The sequence below is a fragment of the Acanthopagrus latus genome, chromosome 6, assembly GCF_904848185.1.
Source record: "Acanthopagrus latus isolate v.2019 chromosome 6, fAcaLat1.1, whole genome shotgun sequence".
Taxonomy (NCBI): domain Eukaryota; kingdom Metazoa; phylum Chordata; class Actinopteri; order Spariformes; family Sparidae; genus Acanthopagrus; species Acanthopagrus latus.
In genome coordinates, this window is record NC_051044.1 from 26221795 (window position 1) to 26245744 (window position 23950).

The 23950-nt window shown below is 42.5% G+C and overlaps 2 protein-coding genes across 2 annotated transcripts; both read left to right on the forward strand.

The window, feature by feature from the left end:
* The first annotated feature begins 128 nt into the window (after positions 1-128).
* Positions 129-7461, forward strand: comtb (catechol-O-methyltransferase b). The gene is made up of 6 exons (XM_037101546.1): positions 129-339; positions 1429-1600; positions 5318-5435; positions 5547-5740; positions 5833-5964; positions 7127-7461. The coding sequence occupies exons 2-6, from the start codon at positions 1430-1432 to the stop codon at positions 7304-7306; spliced, it is 795 nt and encodes a 264-aa protein (XP_036957441.1). The 5' UTR covers positions 129-339; position 1429; the 3' UTR covers positions 7307-7461.
* A 718-nt stretch (positions 7462-8179) lies between these two features.
* On the forward strand, positions 8180-23893 carry grm6b (glutamate receptor, metabotropic 6b). The gene is made up of 11 exons (XM_037100058.1): positions 8180-8546; positions 10225-10817; positions 15436-15652; positions 16405-16540; positions 16694-16848; positions 17152-17292; positions 17410-17610; positions 18348-18487; positions 19958-20581; positions 20653-20964; positions 23615-23893. Exons 2-11 carry the CDS (start codon positions 10281-10283, stop codon positions 23852-23854), a joined length of 2703 nt encoding a protein of 900 aa, XP_036955953.1. The 5' UTR covers positions 8180-8546; positions 10225-10280; the 3' UTR covers positions 23855-23893.
* The last annotated feature ends 57 nt before the right edge of the window (positions 23894-23950 follow it).

A 23950-nucleotide genomic window follows, 5' to 3' on the forward strand; every position in this document is an offset into this window, starting at 1 on the left:
AAATTACTTTGTTTTTTTCACACATTAATTGTATGTGTGTGTGTGTGTGTGTGTGTGTGTGTGTGTGTGTGTGTGTGTGTGTGTGTGTGTGTGTGTGTGTGTGTGTGTGTGTGTGTAAGAGAGAGTGAGTGAGCGAGTGCTGACCGTAGAGATTTGGGCTGTGGGGCATTCCTTGCATGCTTATATTCAGCTCCGAGTGGGGGATGGATGAAAGGAGGAGGAGGGAGGAGTTAGTCTCACGTAGATACAGCCATATGTCCGGCTGTTAGAAAACCCACAGATTTTCCTCCAGCAGCAAGAGGAGGTAAGAGGAGGACAGGGTGCGCCGTTTGCCTGCACGTAAGTCATGTTTTGTGTTAGAATTTAATTAGAGACTCTTTAAGAATGCATGCGTTGTTTTGGTTATTGCCTAACATGTGTTTGTTCCACTGTTGGCTCAGTTTGGTTTTAATTCCTGTTTTGGACAGCAGAGTGTGTGCACATGTTGTCCTGTGAGATGTAGCGCCCAACTGGTGGTGGTGCTCAGTCAAACCATTTTCACAACAAATGAATGTACTATATCTGCAATGATGACCAGGTTTTAATAATCTGTTCTTCTATTTGAAAACTTGTTGCTACATTTGATGGAAAATTTAAAGAGAGAATGAATTCTGTCAGTGTGCAACTGTCTCATTGCACAGCGCTGAAAGCTACAAGTGTGTGTTTAAAAAGTCATGCCAGAGTATTCTGCATTTGTGCCTCTGAATCCCCTGGTTGTATGTACGTTATGATGAAGCCAAAGTAAAGGTTAAAGCCACAGAGCTGTGTCTTTTGTGACACAGCTCTTAACCCTCAGCCAGTTGCCATGCAACTCAAACTCCAAATCAAAAGGAATTACCTCAACCACCACTGGTCTTTCACAGTTGCATTATGAGTGCAAGGTAATGCCGCTTTCCAGCAATGCTTTCCCACAGAGGGAGTCCTTGTTTAGAATTCTGGCTGTGCTTTTCTCCTGTTTTTGTTCTTCACAATTCATCGGTGCTCAGGATATCTTAACAGACTAATTGCTTTGGAGAGTGGGAAAGCTGCACACAAAGCTCTCTGTTGTGTGTTTTCCAGGGCTTATTGCAGTTGATATTAAATGATATCCTGCTCTGATAGCGTCATATTGAGAGGTGTGTGTGTGTGTGCAGCTTGGACCTGTCAGTAGCAGCAGCAGCAGCTGATAATGGACACAGCATCAGGCACAGTATTGTACACTGCATAGTAAACACCCATCTCATTAGCCTCACACAAAGGGAGAGGTAGAGTGGAGGGAGATATGAGAGCTTTCATTTATCTCATGGAGATGCGTTGTTGTTGTGTTTGAGGTCCTTTTCTCACAGCCTCTTCCCATAATGCAGCACCATATTATGAATTGATGCTCACAGCTCTCTGTCTTGGTTGCAGGATGTGGCTGACTCTGTTTTACAGTTGCACTGGTGGAGCAGCTCTTGTGTACGCTCTGTACAGGTGGGTGATCCCCGCTGCTGTTCAGTATCATGGAGGATTGGCGCTCATGTGGCATGATGTCATCGTGGAGCGGCTGCTGGACACATTGACCCAGTCCACACGACCTCAGGTAAGTCTTCAATACACAGTATTCTTCTCTAACAAGAGCAGCGACGACATTAATGACTAGGTCTATTGCAACTAGAGGAGACAGAATATAGGGCTTTGTAAATAAATCAAGGAGTGGCCACACTGTAGGTCAAATGTCAGCATCACTACAGTATATGAATACTTGTAGATACATTGTAAAGCATGGTTATAAATACTCTAACACAATTCAATTTACCACAGGTCTTCAGGCAAGCTAGCTCTGTGCTTCGAGCTAAATGCTAATTTTAAGGTGCGTTCCATATGAGCTAAGAAGGAGGAGAGCAACCTTTGTTCCCACGGCTGTTTGCCTCCTAAACTCCCATCCACCCTGTTTTGTTCTATCTGACTTGTTTGTCTCTGTGTAACAAACATGATGACTTGTGTACTTAACATACAGACTTGTGTACTTAACGTGCTGACTTATTTGTGTCTTTGCCTTTAGTTGCTCCAAGGGGACAAATAAAGTTCTTTGAACTGAATTGAATTGAACTGGAAAGAAGTTGGAATTTCCAAATTAGCAGTTGACAAATTCAACCAGAATGCCTCTCTGAAGTCGTATTTCAGACGCACCTCACTAACCCTGACCTCAAAATTACATCATTTCAGTCCACCTTCTATTTGTGGGCATGTCAGCTCAGTGTTTGTAGCGCAGGGTACAGCAAAATGCGTTGTTATAAACTGTGACTTCTAACAGTTGCTAACAATGGCTAAACTGACAGCCAGTTTTCTGACTTGCTATACCGGAATGCCATCAGCTCAGGTACAACTGGCGTGAGAGGGAATTAATCCCTTTTTATACAGTGATGTTAAAACTCTTAATCAGATAAGATCTTATCCAGGTTAACTAAGCTTTTGGAAAACAAGTCAGGTGCAGGTCAGGGCTACATTTAATATGAAGCCTTTCACCTGTGTAACTAATACCATTAATATAGCTGCATTCTGTTGACGTGTTCCACTGCCAATTGTCTAACGCGGCTAGCAGGCCAAATGACTGGGAAACTCAGATTACAGTGCACACAAAGAGTCACAACCTTCTCTGCTCAGAATGCATTAACTCCACTATATCTTTATATTGCAAGTACTTTGCAGTATTAATCGTCTCGTACATTGACCCTTTAAAATAAACACTTTATCTGCTGTTGAACAGCAACAAGATTTATGGATTTTGTGGTTTTACGAGAAGATGTTACAACATTCACGATAAATCTACTTTGTCTCATTCGTAAAATAAAACAATAAATTATACATTATAAAAGGAGAAGCAGATAACATCATTTTGATTTACTACTTGACAATGAAGCCTTTCATATAGAAACCTCAGACCCAGTATGTGACGCAGCTATGCACCCACACAATAGGTATGCATGCAAGCGTACAATTGTATGAATCCACGCTTGGTTATTGTGAGGGAGGAGCTCCTGCTTTTCTTTGTGCTAATTAATTAGGGCTGATGCTTCCCCATCTGTCCCTAAAAGAAAAAAAAACAAGAAAAAAAGGCTTTAAGCGCATCTGTTGACAACGTGGCTAAGTAAATGAACAAATAACAACAGCAGAAAATTTACAAACCTGAAAGGGTAAATTCGGCTTGGATTATACTCTTTTAGGAGAATGCTGTAACTCTGTTTTTCTGTGAAGCTCCAGAAATGTTTTGTGGATAATGAACTTTATCCAAATTTCCATCAGTTTGAGGGTGAATAGATAGTTAATGTTCACTATGAAGTTATACTTTAACATTCATTATACCCAGACTTTCAGTCGAAGGAACCAAATGTGCAGATGAACAGTTAATATATTGTAACCTTTAACGTCAGTATTGAAAACAAGTTGCATTCTGTTCAGCCAGAATCAGACCCAAATGTGGGGCAAATTTGATTTTAAACACTTTTGAGATGCTTTGGTTAGGGGTCAAAACTTTGGTCACTGTTAAACCAAATGGTGAATGAGCAACAGATCAACTGGCTCGAAGGATGTGTTAATAAGATAACAAGAGAATCTGTCAAACTCTCTTGAGAAGGTGCTGTCCGTACGGAATCACCAGGCAGCTTAACAAGCGCACGAGAAGCAGCTGTGAGGACAGAAGCAGGTCACGGTGGTGATGAGCTGATAGGAACCAGGTGTGCAGGAGCAGAAAACACACTGTGGGAGATGAGTGAGAAAAAGAAATACATAGCTGACATATGCTTTATTATACGCCTCGGTCAATGAATGTTCAGCATATACAGTACAACCACCTTTGAAAATAATAGTAAAACTTTATAGTAAGTTAAAACTTCAGTTCATAGTAAATTCACTATTAAACACTAAAAAGCATTATTAAACATTTATCAAGCGGCTGTAAAGGGTTATAAACATCTACTACAACTTGAATATTTCCCTGCAAATAATGCTTATAGATGAACTAAACAGTATTCATCAAGCATTGACAAAGTATTCTAAACACAGGTTGCAGCTTTATAATGAAAAATTGCTTAACATGTTAAACACAAAGGGACCCAAATGCAGGCCCCTAGAGGCAGCCAGAAGACTGAACAGGAAACAAATTTTAATGGAATCAAAGCTTTAGCCTTTGAAATTCCCAAAAGTGCAAAATCCAAAGCAAAAGGCAGGCAGAAAAACCAGAGTTATCCACAGGGAAAACAAAACAAACAGTAAATAAGCACAACATGACTACTTAGGCAGCAAAGCAAGAAACACACACCGACAACATGGGACAGTGGGACTAACACATCCAAACATGTACAACACATACTCTTGACTTTATTCCTTTTCGCAACAAACAGTGTCCAGCCTTGTTTTGTGCAGGTTAGAGCTGGTTAGTCAATTACTCGGTTAGTCAGTCAAAAGAAAATAAATCATCAGCTATTTTTATAATCGATTCATTGTTTCATTTTTCCAGCAGAAACCTGGAACATTCGCTGGTTTCAGCCTCTTAAATGTGGGGATTTACTACTTTTCATTGTCATTTCTGACAGTTATAGAAGAGTCTTTTGGTTCTGGACTGTTTGATGGACAAAGCAAACGGTTTGAAGATGACTTGAAGTTTTTTTCTTTGTTTGTTTTTCTTTCTCTTTTTCTCACAAGATTGCAATGGGAATTTTTCACACTTTTATTTTATTAATTGTGAAATGAATAGCATGAATAATGAATATATATATATATATATATATATATATATATATATATATATATATATATATATATATATATATATATGCTATAAATGATTATTATTAATGAAATGAAAATGAAAAGATTAACACATACTTAACTGTGTGCTGGGCACAAACAGTGCAAGTAGAGAGGCAGCTACACATCAATCAGTCCTGGTAACGTTTTAACAATGACAGGTCTTCAAAAACTCACATGAAAAAAGAGGAACAGAGCAGCGCTGTTAAATGTTTTTATTTATTTTCCTGTGTATTTACCAGCAGTGTTTTGGGTGACAGTTTGGATGCCAAAGGGAAAATGGCGAGCTCTACACACATTACTGCTCCTCAACAGTGCAGACTCAAAGTGGAAAGACGCCCTCAAATGGGACCTGTCACTTAAATGTGTGGTCACAACCTGGCAACACAGAAGTGTTCTAATTAATAATCTCTTAAAGCATGAAAGAATGAATAGTCAGTGAGAGGCTGTACATGACACCTTTTCATAAAAATTCCCTCCAGTAAGATGTTGCGGTTTATTTCTCCTGCAGCGGCTCCTGGGTGCAGTTCAGAAGAACGCCACCAGAGGAGACCCTCGCAGCGTGGTCAGGGCCATCGATCACTTCTGCAGACACAAGGAGTGGGCCATGAACGTAGGGGATGAGAAAGGTACTGACTTCTCGTTATGTGACTGTGTGCTTTCATGTATGAAATCATATCCTTGCTTGACCCTGCTGTGTGTTTTGGGATCCACTTGTTTTTGTTTTTTTTTTGCCCCAGGCTGCATTCTTGACTCAGTGGTATCCGAGGTAAACCCAGCCGCTGTGTTGGAGCTGGGGACCTACTGTGGCTACTCCACGGTGCGCATCGCCAGCCTGCTGCCCCCTCACGCCAAGCTCATCACTCTCGAATTTAACCCAGACTTTGCTGCAATTGCACGTCAAGTCATTGCTTGGGCAGGGTTGGAGGAAAAGGTAAAGCAGGAGGTCTCCACAGAGACCAGTATAAAAAAGATTTACATGGTTTGTGCAGGTCAGGAAAAAGTGTGTTTCTTTCTTGTTCCTAGGTCCAGTTGGTTGAAGGGGCGTCTGGTGACTGGATCCCAAAGATGAAGGAGCAGTTTGGGGTGAAAACATTCGATTTAGTTTTCCTGGATCACTGGAAGGATCGCTACCTTCCTGACACGAAGCTGATGGAGGCAAGTCAGTTGTGCTCGTTTTATAGTGGTGCACAATTGATCAAAATGTTGTCAGAATCACAGCATTCAATATTCAAATCACAGGAGCTGCACCAATTTAATAAAGGCAAAATGTGGCACAACATATATAAAACATTTAAATGATGCATTGTGATGCTACAGAGATGCTCCAGCCTACAAATCATACAAAGGGTTATTGATAAGTTCATGGCCTAAGGCAGGAGAAGTCAATTTCAGAAAACCTGATCCGTGCTTTTAGAAGCCGGCGTCTTAATCCACCAGAAAATGATCCACAGCAGTGATACGTCATCATCACTGTCAAAATGGCAACCACTGAGCTCCCTCCTCATCCCGGGGAAGCAAAGTAGTCTGAGGGTCATATTAATAGGTATAGGACAAGTTAAAATCTAAAATCTAAACTGCTGTCAGCACTGTAGGTTTATGGGCTTGTGTATTTAGTCAGTGATGACTTGCAATTTCCACTTCCTGAAGATTCTGTTTCTGAAAATATCACCAGTTATTAACTTCAAGTTTTCAGACAGCTGACAGCTCCTCTCCTTCTGTCCTTATGCTGTGAACTTAGCACTCGCCCCTCGTATTCTCCAGACTAGGGCTGTAGAAATATCACCATATTCATGATAACAGTGATATTCAAAAAATAGATATTCATAATATGTTCATAATGCACATGATAATATCGTGTGAGTAATCAAGCTGCCTTTTCAATCTCTTCTTCAAGAGTTCATCTGGTTGCATTTAATTTTTTTTAGTAAATGTTTGTTTTTAAAACTTTTTTCTTTTCTTTTTTTTTTTCTCTTCACCCTGCCTACACTTGTATTTTGGTGGAAATGAATTTGCCACAAAAATGTCAGTAAACACCCAATAAACAAAATGAAAGGTAGTTTTGATCTGAATGCTATTTAATATCATTTTTATTTTCAAATTCCCATAGATATTGTGGTAATAACAAATATCTTGGTATTGTGACAGCCTCATCCAGATGTAAGGGAACGAAAAAATTGCATCATAATTTTTCACATTTTATTTTCTGTTTAAATGAAATGTAAAATGATGTGTCATATCGCTATCTGTCAAAATACTCGCAATATCTTTTTTTGCAGCCCTATTTTTAACTTATCAACCTTTTCCCTTTTTTATCTAGGAGTGTGGCCTCCTCAGGAAAGGCAGCGTCCTGCTGGCCGACAATGTCATCTGCCCTGGAACTCCTGACTACCTGGAATATGTCCGCAGCAGCCCACGATACGACAGCCAGTACTTCAAGTCTCACCTCGAGTACACCAAGGTGGAGGATGGCTTGGAGAAGTCTGTGTTCTTAGGCTAGTTTTTCACAAAAAAACAAAATGCTTATACTAGTTAACCTTCTGTTGTGTTGGATTCACGGCGCAGACTTGAAATCATTTAAATCTGTTTTTCTAATGCCCCATTTAGTGTGTAAACTTGAAATTAAAAAGTGTCACATGAAGGGAAAACACCTCATCTGTCTTGTGTGCTTCAGTGTTTCCAACCACCACACAACTGAAGTCTCGGTGCTTGATGCACTCTCTGAGCTGTCTATAATAGTCGACTACAGCAGGCGGCAGTAGTGATGCTTTGTTGGAGCATCTAATTGACAGATGAAGAGCTGCAAACTGATCCGAGGGGCTGCATTTCCCAGAGCATCGACTCGAATCAATAATAAATCTAATCCAGCTGCATTCTGTGGCGCAGGAACCTATTTTGTGCTCTCATATTCTCCACCATTGTGCCAGTGTTGACAGGTGTGTGAAGAGAGTGAGTGTGTGTGTGTGTGTGTGTGTGTGTGTGTGTGTGTGTGTGTGTGTGTGTGTGTGTGTGTGTGTGTGTGGCATTTTAGTGTGTGTGTGTGTGTGATTCAAATCACTGCTCATCTAATCTCTCAAAGTGACAGAGTTCCATCATGCTGGGGGAGGGAGGGTTCAGCATTTGGTCCAGCTGTATGAAAAAAAAAAAAAAAAAAGAAATGGGCTCGTCCACCTCGTGCTTTCTTCACAGACGCCTGCATGATAATCCCAATCTGTGGCCATTAGTGCGCTGAGAGAACGAGCAAGGAGAGAGTTAGCGAGAGAGAGAGAGAGAGAGAGAGAGAGAGAGAGGGAGGGAGAGCGAGAGTGAGGGGGGGAGTGCCTGGACAGAGATGCACACAGAGGAAAAAGAACGAGAGAGAGAGAGAAAGAGAGAGAGCTTTTAAGGGATTTGGCAGTGATTTGTAGAATCTCACTGCTGTGATGTTGTGCTTTTCCTGCACTTTTCCCCGATTCTGCCATGATACTATAGCCAGAAGCGGCTAAAGTCAGTGTTTTTTTTTTTTTCTTTTGCCTTTGTGAATCACAACTACTTCTTGTTCAGCCCAGTGTTCTCAGCACATCCAGGTTATTTTTGAGAGTGCACGGCGGCTGTCTGAGATGATAGGGGATTTACTTTTGGTGAGGAGAGGAGAGCCTTGCCTCTAGATAGATAATCACATTTTGGACCATGGATGGAGGCCTGTTTGGAAGAGCTCATGTGATGGAGAAAACCAAGACCGGTCAATGAAGAATGAGCAGGTAAGGAGTGCTTTATTTTTTTTCTACTTGCGCACTGTCTGTGAGGGTATTTTAATGAGAAACTGTCTGCAACAGTTGTTCGATTAAAGATTTGTGAAGCTCTCATTGATTATGAGAACATTTTAAACATGTTTATACAAAGTCAGACTTCAGAAGGGCTGTACAGAGAGAAAAAGAAAGATTTAGCGTCATTAATTTCAGTTTGCGCTGCTGTTTGAAAGAAAGTAAATCTGAGCTTACAGATTGTTTAATGTCATGTCAGAGATTTGGATTTAATACTTAGATCTCAATGAAAATAAAGTTGCACTATATAGTTTGTTGGGAAAATATTTTAATCAGAGGCGAAAAATCTTCAGTGACTGATATTGAGGCTTAAACAAACTGAATAAACAAACTGACCTTAAACAACAGCACAGTTTCAACCTGTTTTACACTGTTTATATGTGGCGGACCCTGCCACCTTCCTAGCTTCAAACAGAGTTCGGGAACCTTATTCTCCTCTGAGAGTAGCTTGTTTATTCAGGCATAGAAAAAAAACTATATTTCCGAGTTTGTATTAATACCTCATTAATATTGTAAATATGACATATATATAACAATTGAATTTGAATGTATTCTCTTAAACTACAACATTGCCCCTTAAAGTTACTCCATAATAAATATTCTGTATTCTGCCTGGAAACATTAAATACATTTATATTCTGAATAATTCATTTCTTCACAGTCTGTTGGATCTTTTGTTCGCTGTTGATTTTTGATGACCCTCATACAGATAAAATTAACCTGCCCTAACTTTTGGAGCATGAAATGCTGCGAAGCCTCAGTTGATGTTTTTCTGTTCTGCAAAATTTATAGTGTTTTCCATCACAGGCTCTCAGCTCTGCGTGATAAAAGCCTCCAATATTCACTGTGTCATCACGCATGCTGACTAAAATCTTCTCGGCTTCTTCACCGTGTATACACGTCTGCTGTTTCCTTTTTCTGTTATTTTCTCAGTTTGGGTTCATTGGAGCAAAGTAGACTGCGGCTTCATTTCAGAGCGTTTTTTAAGTCAGAACAATTTGTAGAAAATCTATAAAAATCAATACATGTTGTAAGCTGATATGGATATCACTTTAGCATTTACCATCTCAACAATACACATCCATTAGCAGGTATAAAATTACACTATAATGTCTTGAATATGTTCAATGTGTAAAAAAAAGAACAATGACAAAAAACAAAACAGAATAGCTGAAAGACAACAAAAGTTTGTAATTACGTTCGACTTTATTGATCCCAAAGGGAAATCCGGTTATCATAGCAGCAGGTATATTCATGTACAAATACAATCAAAATACAAGGGAAAATATAGAAAATGTACTATATACAGTATTAAAAGTATAATAATATTACTATGTAAAATAAAATGCTTAAGTGGCTTTAAAATAAAATCAAGTCTCCGAGGATACGTACAGAATTATAAGAAATGAAATGGTCTAGAATTTTTCATTTTATTTTGCAACATTTTAGAATTGCATACCGTATATTTTACAGTCACTTCACTGTGACATTATCTTGTGGAAAAACTGATGATTTGTCTGGTTTCAAAACTGAAGGGCTCACACAAAAATGTATTGGCATGACATCACAATGAGGTGATCGTCAGATCTTGAGACCGCTCTCTGGCTGTCCTCAGGTGCCAAAGGTAGAGGGAGTGGCCTGGTGCTGTCAGTACCTCTGCTGCTCATCATCATGACAACAGAGGCCCGCTCATCCCATCAGTGCTGCTGGCTGGCTTCACCTTCCAGACGCCAAACATGGCATCAGCTGATGTGGGTGCTGCTGGTGGCAACCAGCCCGGGCTCGTGGGCTCAACAGGGCACCCAGCCCCAGTCCATCAAAATCGAGGGCGACATCACCTTAGGCGGACTGTTCCCCGTGCACTCTCGGGGACCTGCCGGGGTGCCCTGCGGGGAGGTCAAGAAAGAGAAGGGGATCCATCGATTGGAGGCCATGATGTACGCCTTGGACCAGATCAACAGCGACCCGGACCTGCTGCCTAACATCACCCTGGGGGCCCGGATCCTGGACACCTGCTCCAGAGACACCTACGCCCTGGAGCAGTCGCTCACCTTCGTCCAGGCCCTCATCCAGAAGGACAACTCCGACGTGCGCTGCTCTAACGGAGAGCCTCCCATCATCCCCAAACCGGAGAGGGTGGTCGGGGTGATCGGGGCGTCGGGCAGCTCTGTGTCCATCATGGTGGCCAATGTGCTCCGGCTGTTTGCGGTGAGTTTTCTTTCACTTCCCAACTTCTGACTTCTTCATTAGACACTGAAAGGGAAGAATATTTGGGAGAGTTCCTCTTTTCATAAGTAAAACTGGTGAGCTGAGGGGAAGACCATGCTGATTATTCCTACTTTTGGATCCAACGATGATTAAAGATAATAATATTCAACATTTTCTGCTTTAAACTGTCTAAAAATGAGCCAAACTTTTTCATTTATTTTGCTGAGTTGTGTGCTTCCATTATCCTGAATGTTCAAACCCAGAGAAACACCTCATTACATCCACCAAGGAGGTCATGTTCTCACCCATGTCTGTTTCATGATCGGTTTGTTGGTTTGTCTGCAGGATGACACAAAAACTACTGAACAGATTACGATGAAACTTAGATGAAGGATGCGTGTCGGCACAGGATATACCCTATAAACATTTGGTGCAGATCCATATAAAGGTCCAGATCAAGGAATGTTTTTGAACTTTGTTAAACATTGAGAGTTTTTCAGCATTTCTCAGGGGAAAATGTCAGGCATGTTTAGGTGGCTGGTATCTGTGAGTGAGTACAACTTGGCGACTGTTGGGCCTTGGCAGAGGTATGCGCTCTACTGAGTGTCATTCTATTTTCAGTCACAGTAACAACATGTTTCATTTGGTCACCAGATGATGTGACAGAGTGAGGAAATCAAAAGTATTATCAATTATCTCCATTTACACAGCCCGGTGTTTAATGCACGGCATTTTAAGAGCCGCTACAAACACACGTGTGATGACGCTGCTTAGAATCGCAACAAAGTTTTTGGTTTTCAAAATGGAAGGATGTCGACGAGCATGACTAAATGTAATATTAAAAGAACTCTAATACATTATCTCATCTGTGAACACCTCTGCCTGGGTTGTGTTTTATTGGCAGCGGTGCTTTTTAACAATCAACACAACACCCGCCGTGACCCCACGCTACCTTCAAACATCAGTAAACTACATCTGTTGATTCATTGTTTGTCTGAGAGACGTCTCATGGGAAAAAAAAAATGCATACTGTGCCTTTAAAGGGATGGGAATATTTTCAAAAGTTGCACCAAATTATGCTTCTTTTTAAAAAAAAAAAAAAAACAGAAACCAAAAATGTTCCCTGTCTGTCCATTCTGTCGTACTATCAAGATAAAAGCAGAAATTAATCTTAAAATATATATTCAGCACATATTCTGGATCCTTTCATTTTTTTGTTTGTTTTTTTTACATTTAGAGAATTTGCCAAAAAAGTGCACAAATAGGTATGTCTCTAACAGCTTGCATCGTTAGCTCTGAATCTACTTTGGTGATGTCTGCGACCAGCCTCGCTCAGAAAGAGAACTCCTGATGTGTCGCGCACCAGCGAAGCTACCTATGACTGAAACTTGCTGAAGTTGAGTCCTCTGCTCCACTGAGCTCACTTCATGTTCATGTTTGCACTGTTCAATTAGCTCGCTGCTCATCTAGTTGAGATGCACTGTTGCACACAAAGGTCTCATTAATTTGAAGTCTGGTCTTTGATGATTCAAAAACCTAATTAAAGAGTGCTCCTCACATTTAATAACATCATCGCCATTGGATCCGTAGACTGATAACATTGCATGTAATCATTTTATTGCTGCAGGACAGACATGTTCAGCTCACATTCAACCTGATATGACCGTGAAGCAAGTCATTTTTACAACAGTGTGTAATTTCAGTAGGTTTCTGTGCTGATGGTCGGTGCACTCCACAGGATTTTGAATCCATTGTCATGGTTGGCCTCGGCGGGCTAATCCGCGTGATGTGTTCACTGTAGAGTACCGTGTATTTTATAACAGATGATTGACCTTTGATAATTGATTACACTGCTTATAGCGAGGATGGGACACTGAATCTGTGTAAATCCCAAATGACGCCATGTTCACATCGACTTACCGACATCGTCTGCCAGAAATCGAGAATCTAAAAATAAAAGGCGGACTGGCTCAAATTGGCCAAATTAGGGTTTTTTTCATGAAAAATTAGATATGTGCTTCGATGCTGCTCGCTGCAGTGGTCTTCAGAGCGAGGATGTGTTGAGAGTCAAGGAGGGGCCGCATGCATACAGGGCAGATGTTAACTACAGAATTATAGATCCCAACCTCCGCTAAGCCCCTCTTTCAGCAGCTCAGGACCCTGGGCTGAAAATAGAGCATCAGGGCAGCGGGATGACATTGGTTCTAGGATAACTGCAACTTATAGCCTGGACGGTGTGGAGCAGATTTAGCTAAATGGTGTGTCTCCTCCTACTGTCCATATGTGCTGCTCTCCGGACCGCGGATGCTCCTCCACTGATACTCACTATACATTGAACATCTGCCCTAAGCCGAAGCAAGGCATGCTTCAGCTTCTAACACACGTGCTGTAATCATGTTGGCTACTATTTTCAGTGAGTGAAAACCGCAGGTTTGGGCCATAATATTTCATCTGAAGTGCAACCCAATGGCAGACGATGAAACAAATATCATATCTATCACATCAATTTGGCGTGTTAAATAACAGGATGTGCAGCAGATCCAACAGTAGATTCACTCAGACCTTTATGAACTGACCATTTAGTGCTGAAATGTTCATCAGTCGATCAACAGATTATTATCATTCAAGCATTTCATTGTGAGGATTTGCTGCTTTTCTCTCTTTTACATCACCAAAAATTGAATAACTGATCAGACAAAATGCATGATTTGGAAACATCACTTTGGATAATTATCTTGTAAAATGATAATAATTATTATAATACTTGCAATTGTGGAATTATAATACTAATCCTAATAATAATACTTTTTAAAAACAACTACAAAATATAATATTTGTGGAGATATCCATAAAAACACAATGTGTCTGTTATAAGGGTTGAAGAATTTATGCTGAAAAAATGACACTGCCAACATCGGGACAGATATTGTGACTGTAATATGATTCACAATTAGTGGGAATCACAAGTTTTGTCTCACACCGATAGAGGTGGTTAGATTCCTGACGATGTGACATTTGTTGAGGTCTGCACCAAAAAAAACATGTTTCCCTACATCTGGAGAGGAAGATTCGTGGGCCAGGACATCTCTGCAGAACTACAGTACTTCACTATAATGCTGTTTGTCTCAAATGTTACACTTCCCACACACACACACACACACACACACACAAAAATCACAGCTTCTGCAGTTTAAATATTGCTATATTATATTTCTGCAATTTCAATGATATTTTGATTATTTTTGATTGATTGTGCTGGACTATTTCAATACACAGGACATGATCTGACAGGCTGCACAGTTAAAGTTAATTTTCTCAAACTTATAGTTGAAATTAGTACAAAATAAAATAAAATGGAACCTGTCATTTCCTGTTAGGGCACATATTATGTTAAAATGTGCACTGGATCGCTCCGTTCCTGACGATCACACGCTTAAGACTACATCTCAATCATATTTCCTCACGATGGATCCTGAAATAACTTGGCCTGTTTCAATCATTAAGTGATCGTGAGAAGATTTCTGCTGTGCCGGGTTGTAAGAGGATCCTTGTGTAACTGATACGGCTCATTGATTTTACAAAGTCAATTGGTGCAGATGCTTCGGTGGGATTAATTTGGAGGGGATTATGTGTTTTCTTGTTGGCTACAAATTTGTATGCAAACAGTGGAATCACCTCGCTGACACTGACAGACTCCTCTGGACACTGCTGTCACATGTCACTCATCGGACATGTCAAAAAAAGTGACGGAGGAACCTTTTACCCCGGGGGGAGGAGACCACATCCTCCCCTGGTTGAAGGATATGGTCCGTTACGCCGAGGCTGACCAGCAAACTCGAGCCTGACGAGGTCGACGCACAGCAGCCGACTGAAGCTGCATGCGGCCATCAGAATTAAATATATTGTATGGCTTACAGCTGAGGAATGCTAGCCTTTTTCTAGTCTCCTGATCTCTGTCTCTCCCTCTGTGCTTAACGTAATTTGACTAAAACCCCTATAATCCTTCCAGATAATCTGTGAAATGGTTCTCTCGCTCCTCTCCTTCTCCCTTCACTACCCCTTGTGTCTACCTTTCTCTCCCCGTCCCCTCTAGAGGGCCCAGCGTTAAGCCACCCTGGGCGACCGGCATTAGCAGGGTCAGGGTTGAGACTGTCGACATAAACTGTGTCATTAAAGAAGTAGCACACCAGTAAATTAATCTTCTCATCCATTTTTTTCCCCCCCAAACAAATGCTTTTACAGCTGTGTTTCCAACCATCTGTATGTCACTGTGACGTTATACTCTCAGTACAGACCAGCTCCGGGCGGATCGCACTGTGAAGTTCTGAGAATTACTGAGAACACAGGCTGTTCAAGAGATGAACGCTCTCTAAGATAGTCCAATTTTGGGATTTTAATGCACTACAACACATCAGTATTAACGTGGAAGAGTTCCATTTAGACCCTGTTAAGGTTTGGTCTGTGAGTAAGTGGTGCATCATCCTCTGACACGGTTCGCTGCCTCATCTAGTCAGTCTTTTTACCTTCGGTATCACATATTGGCCTAATAATCAGCGCTGCTCATGTTTTCCACTCGACCTGACCCTTTCGTAACCACTGACCCATCCGTGTGTCTCAGATCCCTCAGATCAGCTATGCCTCCACTGCCCCGGAGCTGAGCGACAACAGCCGCTACGAGTTCTTCTCCCGTGTGGTGCCTCCTGACTCCTACCAGGCCCAGGCCATGGTGGACATAGTTAAAGCCATGGGCTGGAACTACGTCTCCACGATAGCCTCCGAGGGCAATTACGGAGAGAGCGGGGTCGACGCCTTCCTCCAGATATCCAGAGAAGCAGGTCGAGTGTCTGGCTGTATAAATGTGAATTCACTGCTGTCACAGAAAGGGATTACTCATTTATCAAGCCGCGTTGTTCTCGCTCATTAAAAGGCTAAAAGAGGAAACAAAAATCCTTTAATACGCAAGACGAAACAGGGCAAACAGAAGTCATCACTTCAAATGGGTTGAAAAGCTCAAATGATGTTACTTGGGTTCAGGCCTCATATTGTCGAAACCCATACACACACTGCACTTCAACATTTGCCAACGCTGGACAGCTCTATGAGTGTACCAGCAGAGCGGTTGGTCCGCCACTTTAGCTCTAACTGAAATATGTCAACAATTATTTCGTTTGCTATCTTGGACAAATGTTCAAGGTCCCCAGTGGATACATGCTTTCCCCTAGTGCCACCATGAGGTCGCCATTTGTAGTTTAGAGTGTAATGTCTTGATAACTGCTGAATGATTACCATGAAATTTGCAACAGAAATCCACGTGTCCATCAGAAGTGCAGTCAGCTTCAGCTGTGGGCCTGCTTTCCTCAGTGCTAATCAGAAATATCACATTCACAAAACCACCTTGAATTAGCCTGTTAGTGTGCTAACATATATCATGTCAATAAGGATGGTCAGGCCATTAGCTTTGAAGGTAATTTGCGAGACGAAAATTCAGAATATCACCACGTATCCTTTAATCTATAACACACCTTGTAAGGCTTCGGCTATGATATTGATTATTTTAAGTATTCTATCTCCAATGTCTCTGACACAGGGGGGTTGTGTATCGGACAGTCCATAAAGATTCCCAGAGAGCCCAGACCAGGGGAGTTTGAAAAGATCATCAAGAGACTAATGGAGACCTCTAATGCTCGCGGGGTCATCATCTTTGCCAACGAGGACGACATCAAGTGAGTCAAGCTCCACTGCGCACCATGTTTGAGAAAGGAGCCCGATGATAAAATGTGCACAAAAATACTGTATTATGTTTGTCAAGTCTTCTGTAAGATAAGCGGCCAGAAGCAGAGGACTAAAGTAGGCAGTAAAATCTGTCCCTCTTTCAGACGGGTGTTGCAGGCCGCCAAAAGCGCCAACCTGACAGGCCACTTCCTGTTTGTTGGCTCCGACAGTTGGGGGGCCAAAAGCTCCCCCATTCAAGACCAAGAGGATGTGGCCGAGGGTGCTGTCACCATCCTGCCCAAAAGAGCCTCAATTGATGGTAGGCCATATTAAAATACTACATTTTATTACAACCAACTGGGTGTCGTATGAATATCTGACACAATGATTGATGAGTCTAATACCAACACAACAAATAAAGGAAATGAATGAGGTTTGATAAGTCTGCTCATGATATTTCTGTCCTGTCACTTAATATTGGTTCAATCGAGTCATAGCCATATGTTATTGTGGAAAAATGTGATATTTTTTGCTGATTTTAGCACAGTATGATTACATGCTTACATCAATCTTGGTACATGACATTTTCATGAAATGAAACTAAGTCTGCCTTGTGATTCAGGGTTCGACCAATACTTCTCTTCACGATCTCTGGAGAACAACAGAAGAAACATCTGGTTTGCGGAATTCTGGGAGGACGACTTTAAATGCAAACTGACCCGCCCTGGAATAAAGTACGAACCCGGTAGAAGGAAATGTACAGGTGAGCAGGCTGCAGTTTAACCACCAGGACACTCCTTGAAAATAGAGTGTCCAGAGTTGTGTTTGTGAGCCGTCTGTTGATTCATGGACACTCTTTACGCTTCTTGTTGTCCGTCAGGTGAGGAGAGAATCAGTCAGGACTCTCAGTACGAACAGGAGGGTAAGGTGCAGTTTGTGATAGATGCCGTGTACGCCATGGCCCACGCATTGCATAGCATGCATCTGGACCTGTGTCCTGGCTACATGGGTGTGTGCGAGAAGATGGACCCTGTGGAAGGACGGATGCTCCTCCAATACATCCGCTCGGTCAACTTCAACGGTGAGCTTTTTTTTCTTTAATATGCAATTTTGGGATGATGTATGAGGGATTTATGCCAGCATAACAGTTTCCGCTGCTGCTGCTGCTGCTGCTGCTGCTGCTGCTCTCCATCGCTTCAGATGGTTTGAAAAGAAGCGTATTTGAAAGAGAAAACGGGAGAAGGGAGGTCAGGTTGAAGCCTTGAGATGTTCCTGCTAATGTACCTAGCTACAGAGCACAGCGCATCTCTTCAAAGCACGTCCCCTCCCTAGGGCGGCCTCCTTGCTCTTCCCCATACACAGCGCGCCCCCTTTTCATCCTCATCTTTCATTACAAAAAAAAAACCACCTCACAGTTTGGAAAAAGAGAAAAAAATGTGTTTTATGAAAGCATCCTATTTACTGCTCTCTTCTTGCTGGATGACCTTGGCTTGTATGGAAGGTTTTCTGAATGGGCGCCTGCAGGGACCTGAGAGGAACATTCAATCACGTTAGGGCAACAGAGCAGAGTGCACTGAAAGACTGTACGTGTAGAGAAGAGCCTTCACTAAAGAGCCTCCTGCACTCAGCTTACACATGACTGCACAGGACTGAAGAAAGCAAACACGAGCTGTATTCAATGTGTGTGGGTGTTTTGGCCATCATGAAATGGGGGCGCACGTCTCCGGCTTACAGACTTTGAATTCTTCATCCCCTCTGACTCACTTTGCTGTTTTGAGAGCGCACAACCCCATTAAAAACACTGTCTCCATCAAACAGGGAGTGCAGGAACAGGAGTGATGTTCAACGAGAACGGAGATGCTCCCGGTCGTTATGACATCTTCCAGTACCAACTGTCCAATGTCAGCAACCCTGGCTACAAGCTTATTGGCCAGTGGACGAACCACCTCCGAATCAATGTAAATATATATATTTTTTCTTTTTGAGGTACAACTTCTGCTACTTCTGCTAGTAGTTTGACATTTTGAGAAGACTGATACTACTTTAACATCTGTGGGCTAGCTATGTAGCTAGAGCAGGCAGCCAGTTAGCTTAGTCTAGCATAAAGACAGGAAACTGGTGTAAAGAATGTCACATTTGGTTTTTATGTAGGGTCACTTGTGGGACTACTTCCTGGTCAGGTGCACTTCCTGGAACTAGCCAGAGACTAGCGGTTCTCCTGTTTCTAAAGCCAATCACCAGCTGCTAGCTCTGGCTACATAATTGGCATATGAGCATGACAGTGGTCTTAATCTACTCAGCTGACTCTCGGCAAGAATGCAAGTTGCTTTCCTAAAAATGTAACTGTTCCCAATTATTCATGTATCAGGTTTCTTCTTCTGTCAGATCGTAGAGCACGAGCTGGTAAAGATGGAGCCCCTGTTGGTTTGATTCATTAACACTTTCAATAAAGATACAACTTCACCTTCTTCCTGACGTTTTAAGAAGACTGATTCCACTCTCATGTCTGTTTACTTAGTAGCTAGAGCCAACAGCTAGGTAGCTTAGCTTGGCATAAAGACAGTAAACTGAGGTAAACAGCTAGCAAGTCCATCCAGATGTCATAGAAGTTCCATTTTGTTTGGTGATGTGTAAAAACGTCATGTTTGGGTTTTATGGAGGGTTATATTACAGACTATTTCCTGGCCTGGTGCATTAACTTCCTGAAACTAACAAGGGCCATGCTAGCTGTGTCCTTGCTACGAGTCTTGTTGCTAAGCTAAGTCAACCAGCTGCTGGCTCTTGCTACATATTACTACATATTACGTATTGATCTTTCCAGATGACTCTTAGTAAGAAAGAATTATTCCCAATGAATTTGTCCCAATGTGTCAGGTTGCTTCTTTTCTTAAATTGTGGCTTATCGGTAAACACGAGTTAGTTAAAATTCCAATTCAAGCACAACTTAAACCTGAAGTTCTACCTGACACTTTGAAAAGATTAATGCCACTCTCATGTCTGTATTCTAACTGCATAGTTTGCTTAGCTTAGCTTATACCCCTTTAAATAATCATAATACAAAAGCACTGGTGTTCTTTTGACATCAGCCATGTTGAAATTCGGACCATGGCACTGCTCTGACGACCAAAATTTCTGACCTGCGATAAACCTGAGTGATATCCGAGAGCCAGATTGCTGTTCGTGCAGACAACTAATCAGATGTTACGACCCCCCTCAAACTGCCTATGAAATGATAACCAAGCTAGCACAAATTTGGCCTGATTCTGACATAAGATGTGGGCAACAATTTAAGACGATTTGTCTTAGTTAGAACTGTACCTGTCCACTTTAACAGCAGCAGTTTTCAGAATTTTACAAATTCTTTGCAAGTGCTTCCTGTATTTCAAGTAAAGAAAGGCCTTCTTTGTGTGTTTGTACATCCACCCTAGCCGGAGGAGATGCAGTGGTCAGGTGGCGACCATAAGGTCCCAGAGTCGGTTTGCAGTTTCCCCTGCGAATCTGGAGAGAGGAAAAAGATGGTGAAGGGTGTTCCCTGCTGCTGGCACTGTGAGCTCTGTGATGGCTACCAGTACCTGCTGGATGAGTTCACCTGTGACATGTGCCCCTTCGACATGAGGCCCTTAAAGAACCGCACAGGCTGCCGGCCCACGCCCATCATCAAGCTGGAGTGGAGCTCTCCTTGGGCCATCATCCCCGTCTTCCTTGCCATCCTGGGCATCCTGGCCACCACCGGATGCATCGTCACCTTCATCCGCTTCAATGACACGCCCATCGTTCGGGCCTCTGGCAGAGAGCTCAGCTATGTGCTGCTGACGGGCATCTTCCTCATCTACCTCATTACCTTCCTCATGATAGCCGAGCCGAGCATAGCCGTGTGCGCCTTCCGCAGGCTGCTGCTGGGGCTCGGCATGTGCATCAGCTACTCCGCCATGCTCACCAAGACCAACCGGATCTACCGCATCTTCGAACAGGGCAAGAAGTCGGTCACGCCCCCGAAATTCATCAGTCCCACCTCTCAACTGATCATCACCTTCATACTCATCTCCGTGCAGGTATGCATATGCATTTCTTTCTCCCAAATCACCCACATCCTTTGTAGCATTCTAACAAACTGTGACTGCAGGTACTCGGGGTGTTCATCTGGTTCGGCGTGATGCCCCCCCACACTATCATCGACTATGAGGAGCAGAAGCCCCCGAACCCGGAGTTCGCCCGTGGAGTCCTCAAGTGTGACATGTCTGACCTGTCCCTGATCCTGTGTCTGAGCTACAGTATCGTCCTGATGATCACCTGCACTGTGTACGCCATCAAGAGCAGAGGAGTCCCTGAGACCTTCAACGAGGCCAAACCCATCGGCTTCACCATGTACACCACCTGCATCGTCTGGCTGGCCTTTGTACCCATCTTCTTTGGTACGGCGCAGTCTACAGAGAAGGTGGGAAATTTAATGTTTCTACAGGAATCACTGATCACCTTCCTTCTTCCTGTACTTTACTGTGCTTTATGTTGCTATATGCTTCTACTTCACTACATTTTAGAGGGAAAGTACTAGATGTATACAGGAGCTGTATACAGGAGTCGCAAGGATGAGTTGATCCATTGATAAGATGATCAAAAGGAAATCAGTTGCAGCTATTTTGATAATTGATCGTTTCAGTCTGTTTTTAAACAGAAAAAATCATTTTAAAAAATGGCTGGTTCCAAGCCATAATAAATGTAAGGATTTGCTGCTATGTCTTTAGAAAGAAAATGAATGAGGAGTTCTGGACTGTTGGTTGGGCAAAAGAAGCACTTTCAACATTTTTTACCCTTTTTGACACAAAAATGAACTCTGAGCTCTACTGTAAACTTGTTAAAATCAACTCTAGCCAGCTAAATCATTTAAATGCCGCTTACATATTAGAACAGCTGCAAGCGTCAGCAATCCCCTTCCTCCTCTCTGTGTCACCACACATGCACAGCTACTTTCTCTTTCCAGGCATCTCTTTGCCTCTTTCTTTTCCTCGAGCACTTTCCCTCACTTGGCCTGTTTGTCTGAGCCGTCACTAGGAGCCCGGCATTGGCGGTCCCTGTTCCGCCATTGTTGGCATCGGTACCAGAACAGGCGGATCCTGCTCACTGTGTTTATTTTGAGATAACAGGACCGCCTCCTCATGGAGTTCTCTGTCTTGAATGGATAAAGTGGGCAGGGATACCAGAATTTGTATTGTTTCTGTGTGGGAGGTGGGAGAAGGGATGTGGATCACTGACCAAACACTACTTGACAGTGATCATCGTTCTTGGAAACTAAAGCAATCCAAGACCTATTTTAATAAAAATATATCACCTGCAAGAGCTTTAACACATCAGAAACAATGAGTCAATAAAACAACCATCTTAAAGGGACACCACATACAAATTACTTACTTTCAATCCTTTCTCTTTTGCCTGTTAACATTTTTGAACATCTATTTATGTAAAATCCTCAACGCAGGACATTCACTTTGTTGTGGAGTATATTGCTGATTTTGTTTTAAAGTGCATCCGCTATAAATTGATTTGCAGATTATTTACCCAATTTTCCAATGTAAAGGAAATTAAAGGAAATAGTGAAAAAAAAAGATGTAATTTCTTTAAACCCCTCTCATTCAAACAACTACGTGATTCCCTTCATCAATAATCCATCAATTCACAGGTTTGATGGGATATTTTGAAAAGGGTAGTTTTGTGAAGGAACGAAATATAATGTGAGCGTCGGTATATCCATTTCTCATTCATTCAAGTATTCATTCATTCAACAGTCATTGGAGGCTCCTTACTGTAGACCCTTCATACTATTGGGAGCATTTTAAGTCATCTGGCGAATCAACATTGTGCCACAACACAATAACACGCACCAACAGTAACAGAGTAAATGATTCCCTCAGATGTTCTAAATGAAATGTGAGTTTGTTGCCTGTCATATCGCATTTGCTTCCTGCCTCCGCAGCGCTGAGACCCCCCCCCCTCTCTCTCTCTCAGTACCAGACTGTTGAGGGAATATTTAAAAAAAAAAAAAAAAAAAAAAACTGAGATTGGCTTCGATTTATAGAGTGCTGTATTATGAATCAGTCAGGCCGAAACAATTAAAGCCCGAGGTGCCTTCAAAAGTCTTTTCACCTCCTCCCGGAATGGAAATGAAGTGAATTAAGAAAAGAGAGGGAGGGGAGAAGAAAAAAAAAAAGAAAAGAAAAAGAGGTCAGACGAGCCGAGGGACCGATGGGGACCCGTCGACCAATTCAGCCATCCCATTCAATTAATCATCACTCAGAAAGAAGAAAGGAAAAAAAAAAAAAAGAGATCTAAATATAGACGGTAACTTTTTGTCTGGCTGAAGCTGAAACGGCGGGCTGTTATCCTGCCGTCATGTGCGGGGCCGCGTGTGGGAGGATCTGACGTTTCCTGCTCGGCGTCTTGTGTTTACATGTGCCGGACGGTCCCCGTCTCTGCCCGCCTCAGGGGGACCAAAGCGCATGAATACAATCCACTCTGCGCTCACAAATCACCACCGTGGCGCGGTCACTGAGAGCAGCCGACGGAAGAAAACTCTTTTTACTGTACGAGCACCCGCCTGTGAGATAACCGGGATGCGCCGCTGCTCGGGATGCTGTACGACGCATGACTTATTTATGGCGCAAATATATCTTATTTATGGCACATGTGGCTTGGTTTATTTATGAGCTGCGAATAATGAGTTCATAATTTATCGGAGGCGGATCTCAGGAGAAGTCCCCTCTCATTATTACTGTTGTATTTGGAAAGAAAAAAAAAAAAAAGACGGTGGAGGGACGGTGGGGCGGAGAGGTGGTCAAAGCCTAGAAATAGTCCTCTTCCCTGCCTCCATACACAGGTCATAAATCATTCATCAGAGGGGAAAAACAGTGCCTACTGTGCTTTTCAGATGAAAATCGTAGACTGCTTTGTGACAACCTGTGAGATGATGTATAGGGTGTTTTTCCTCAACCCGGTGTGATCAATTATTAACTTGCACACTGACGGATGCTCGCAGGGTTCGGAGAAGTGAGCAGAGCCGAAATCGATAATTCACCGTGTCCGTCCGTTTGCAGATGTTCATCCAGACCACCACCCTGACGGTGTCCATGAGCCTGAGCGCCACCGTGTCCCTGGGCATGCTCTACATCCCCAAGGTCTACGTCATCATCTTCCACCCGGAGCAGAACGTGCAGAAGAGGAAGCGCAGCTTCAAGGCCGTGGTGCAGGCGGCCACCGTGTCCACGCACCTGTCCCAGAAATCCAACGACAAGCAGAACGGAGAGTCCAAGATCGAGCCGGACAGATCCCAGTGAGACGCACCAGGCCGGGCTGATCGGTGACAAAAAAAAAAATAAAATAAAAAAAATTAATAACGATAATAATCAGCATTTACTGTAGTGTTGGCTGGA

Excerpts from the sequence above, each read along its gene's own strand:
- grm6b (XM_037100058.1), top strand. The coding sequence starts at position 10,281 with ATGACAACAGAGGCCCGCTCATCCCATCAGTGCTGCTGGCTGGCTTCA. Across the intron at positions 16,541-16,693 it reads GCCAACGAGGACGACATCAA|ACGGGTGTTGCAGGCCGCCA; the intron begins GTGAGTCAAGCT and ends TCCCTCTTTCAG. Across the intron at positions 16,849-17,151 it reads CAAAAGAGCCTCAATTGATG|GGTTCGACCAATACTTCTCT; the intron begins GTAGGCCATATT and ends CTTGTGATTCAG.
- comtb (XM_037101546.1), top strand. The coding sequence starts at position 1,430 with ATGTGGCTGACTCTGTTTTACAGTTGCACTGGTGGAGCAGCTCTTGTG. Across the intron at positions 5,436-5,546 it reads GAACGTAGGGGATGAGAAAG|GCTGCATTCTTGACTCAGTG; the intron begins GTACTGACTTCT and ends TTTTTGCCCCAG. Across the intron at positions 5,741-5,832 it reads GGGCAGGGTTGGAGGAAAAG|GTCCAGTTGGTTGAAGGGGC; the intron begins GTAAAGCAGGAG and ends TCTTGTTCCTAG.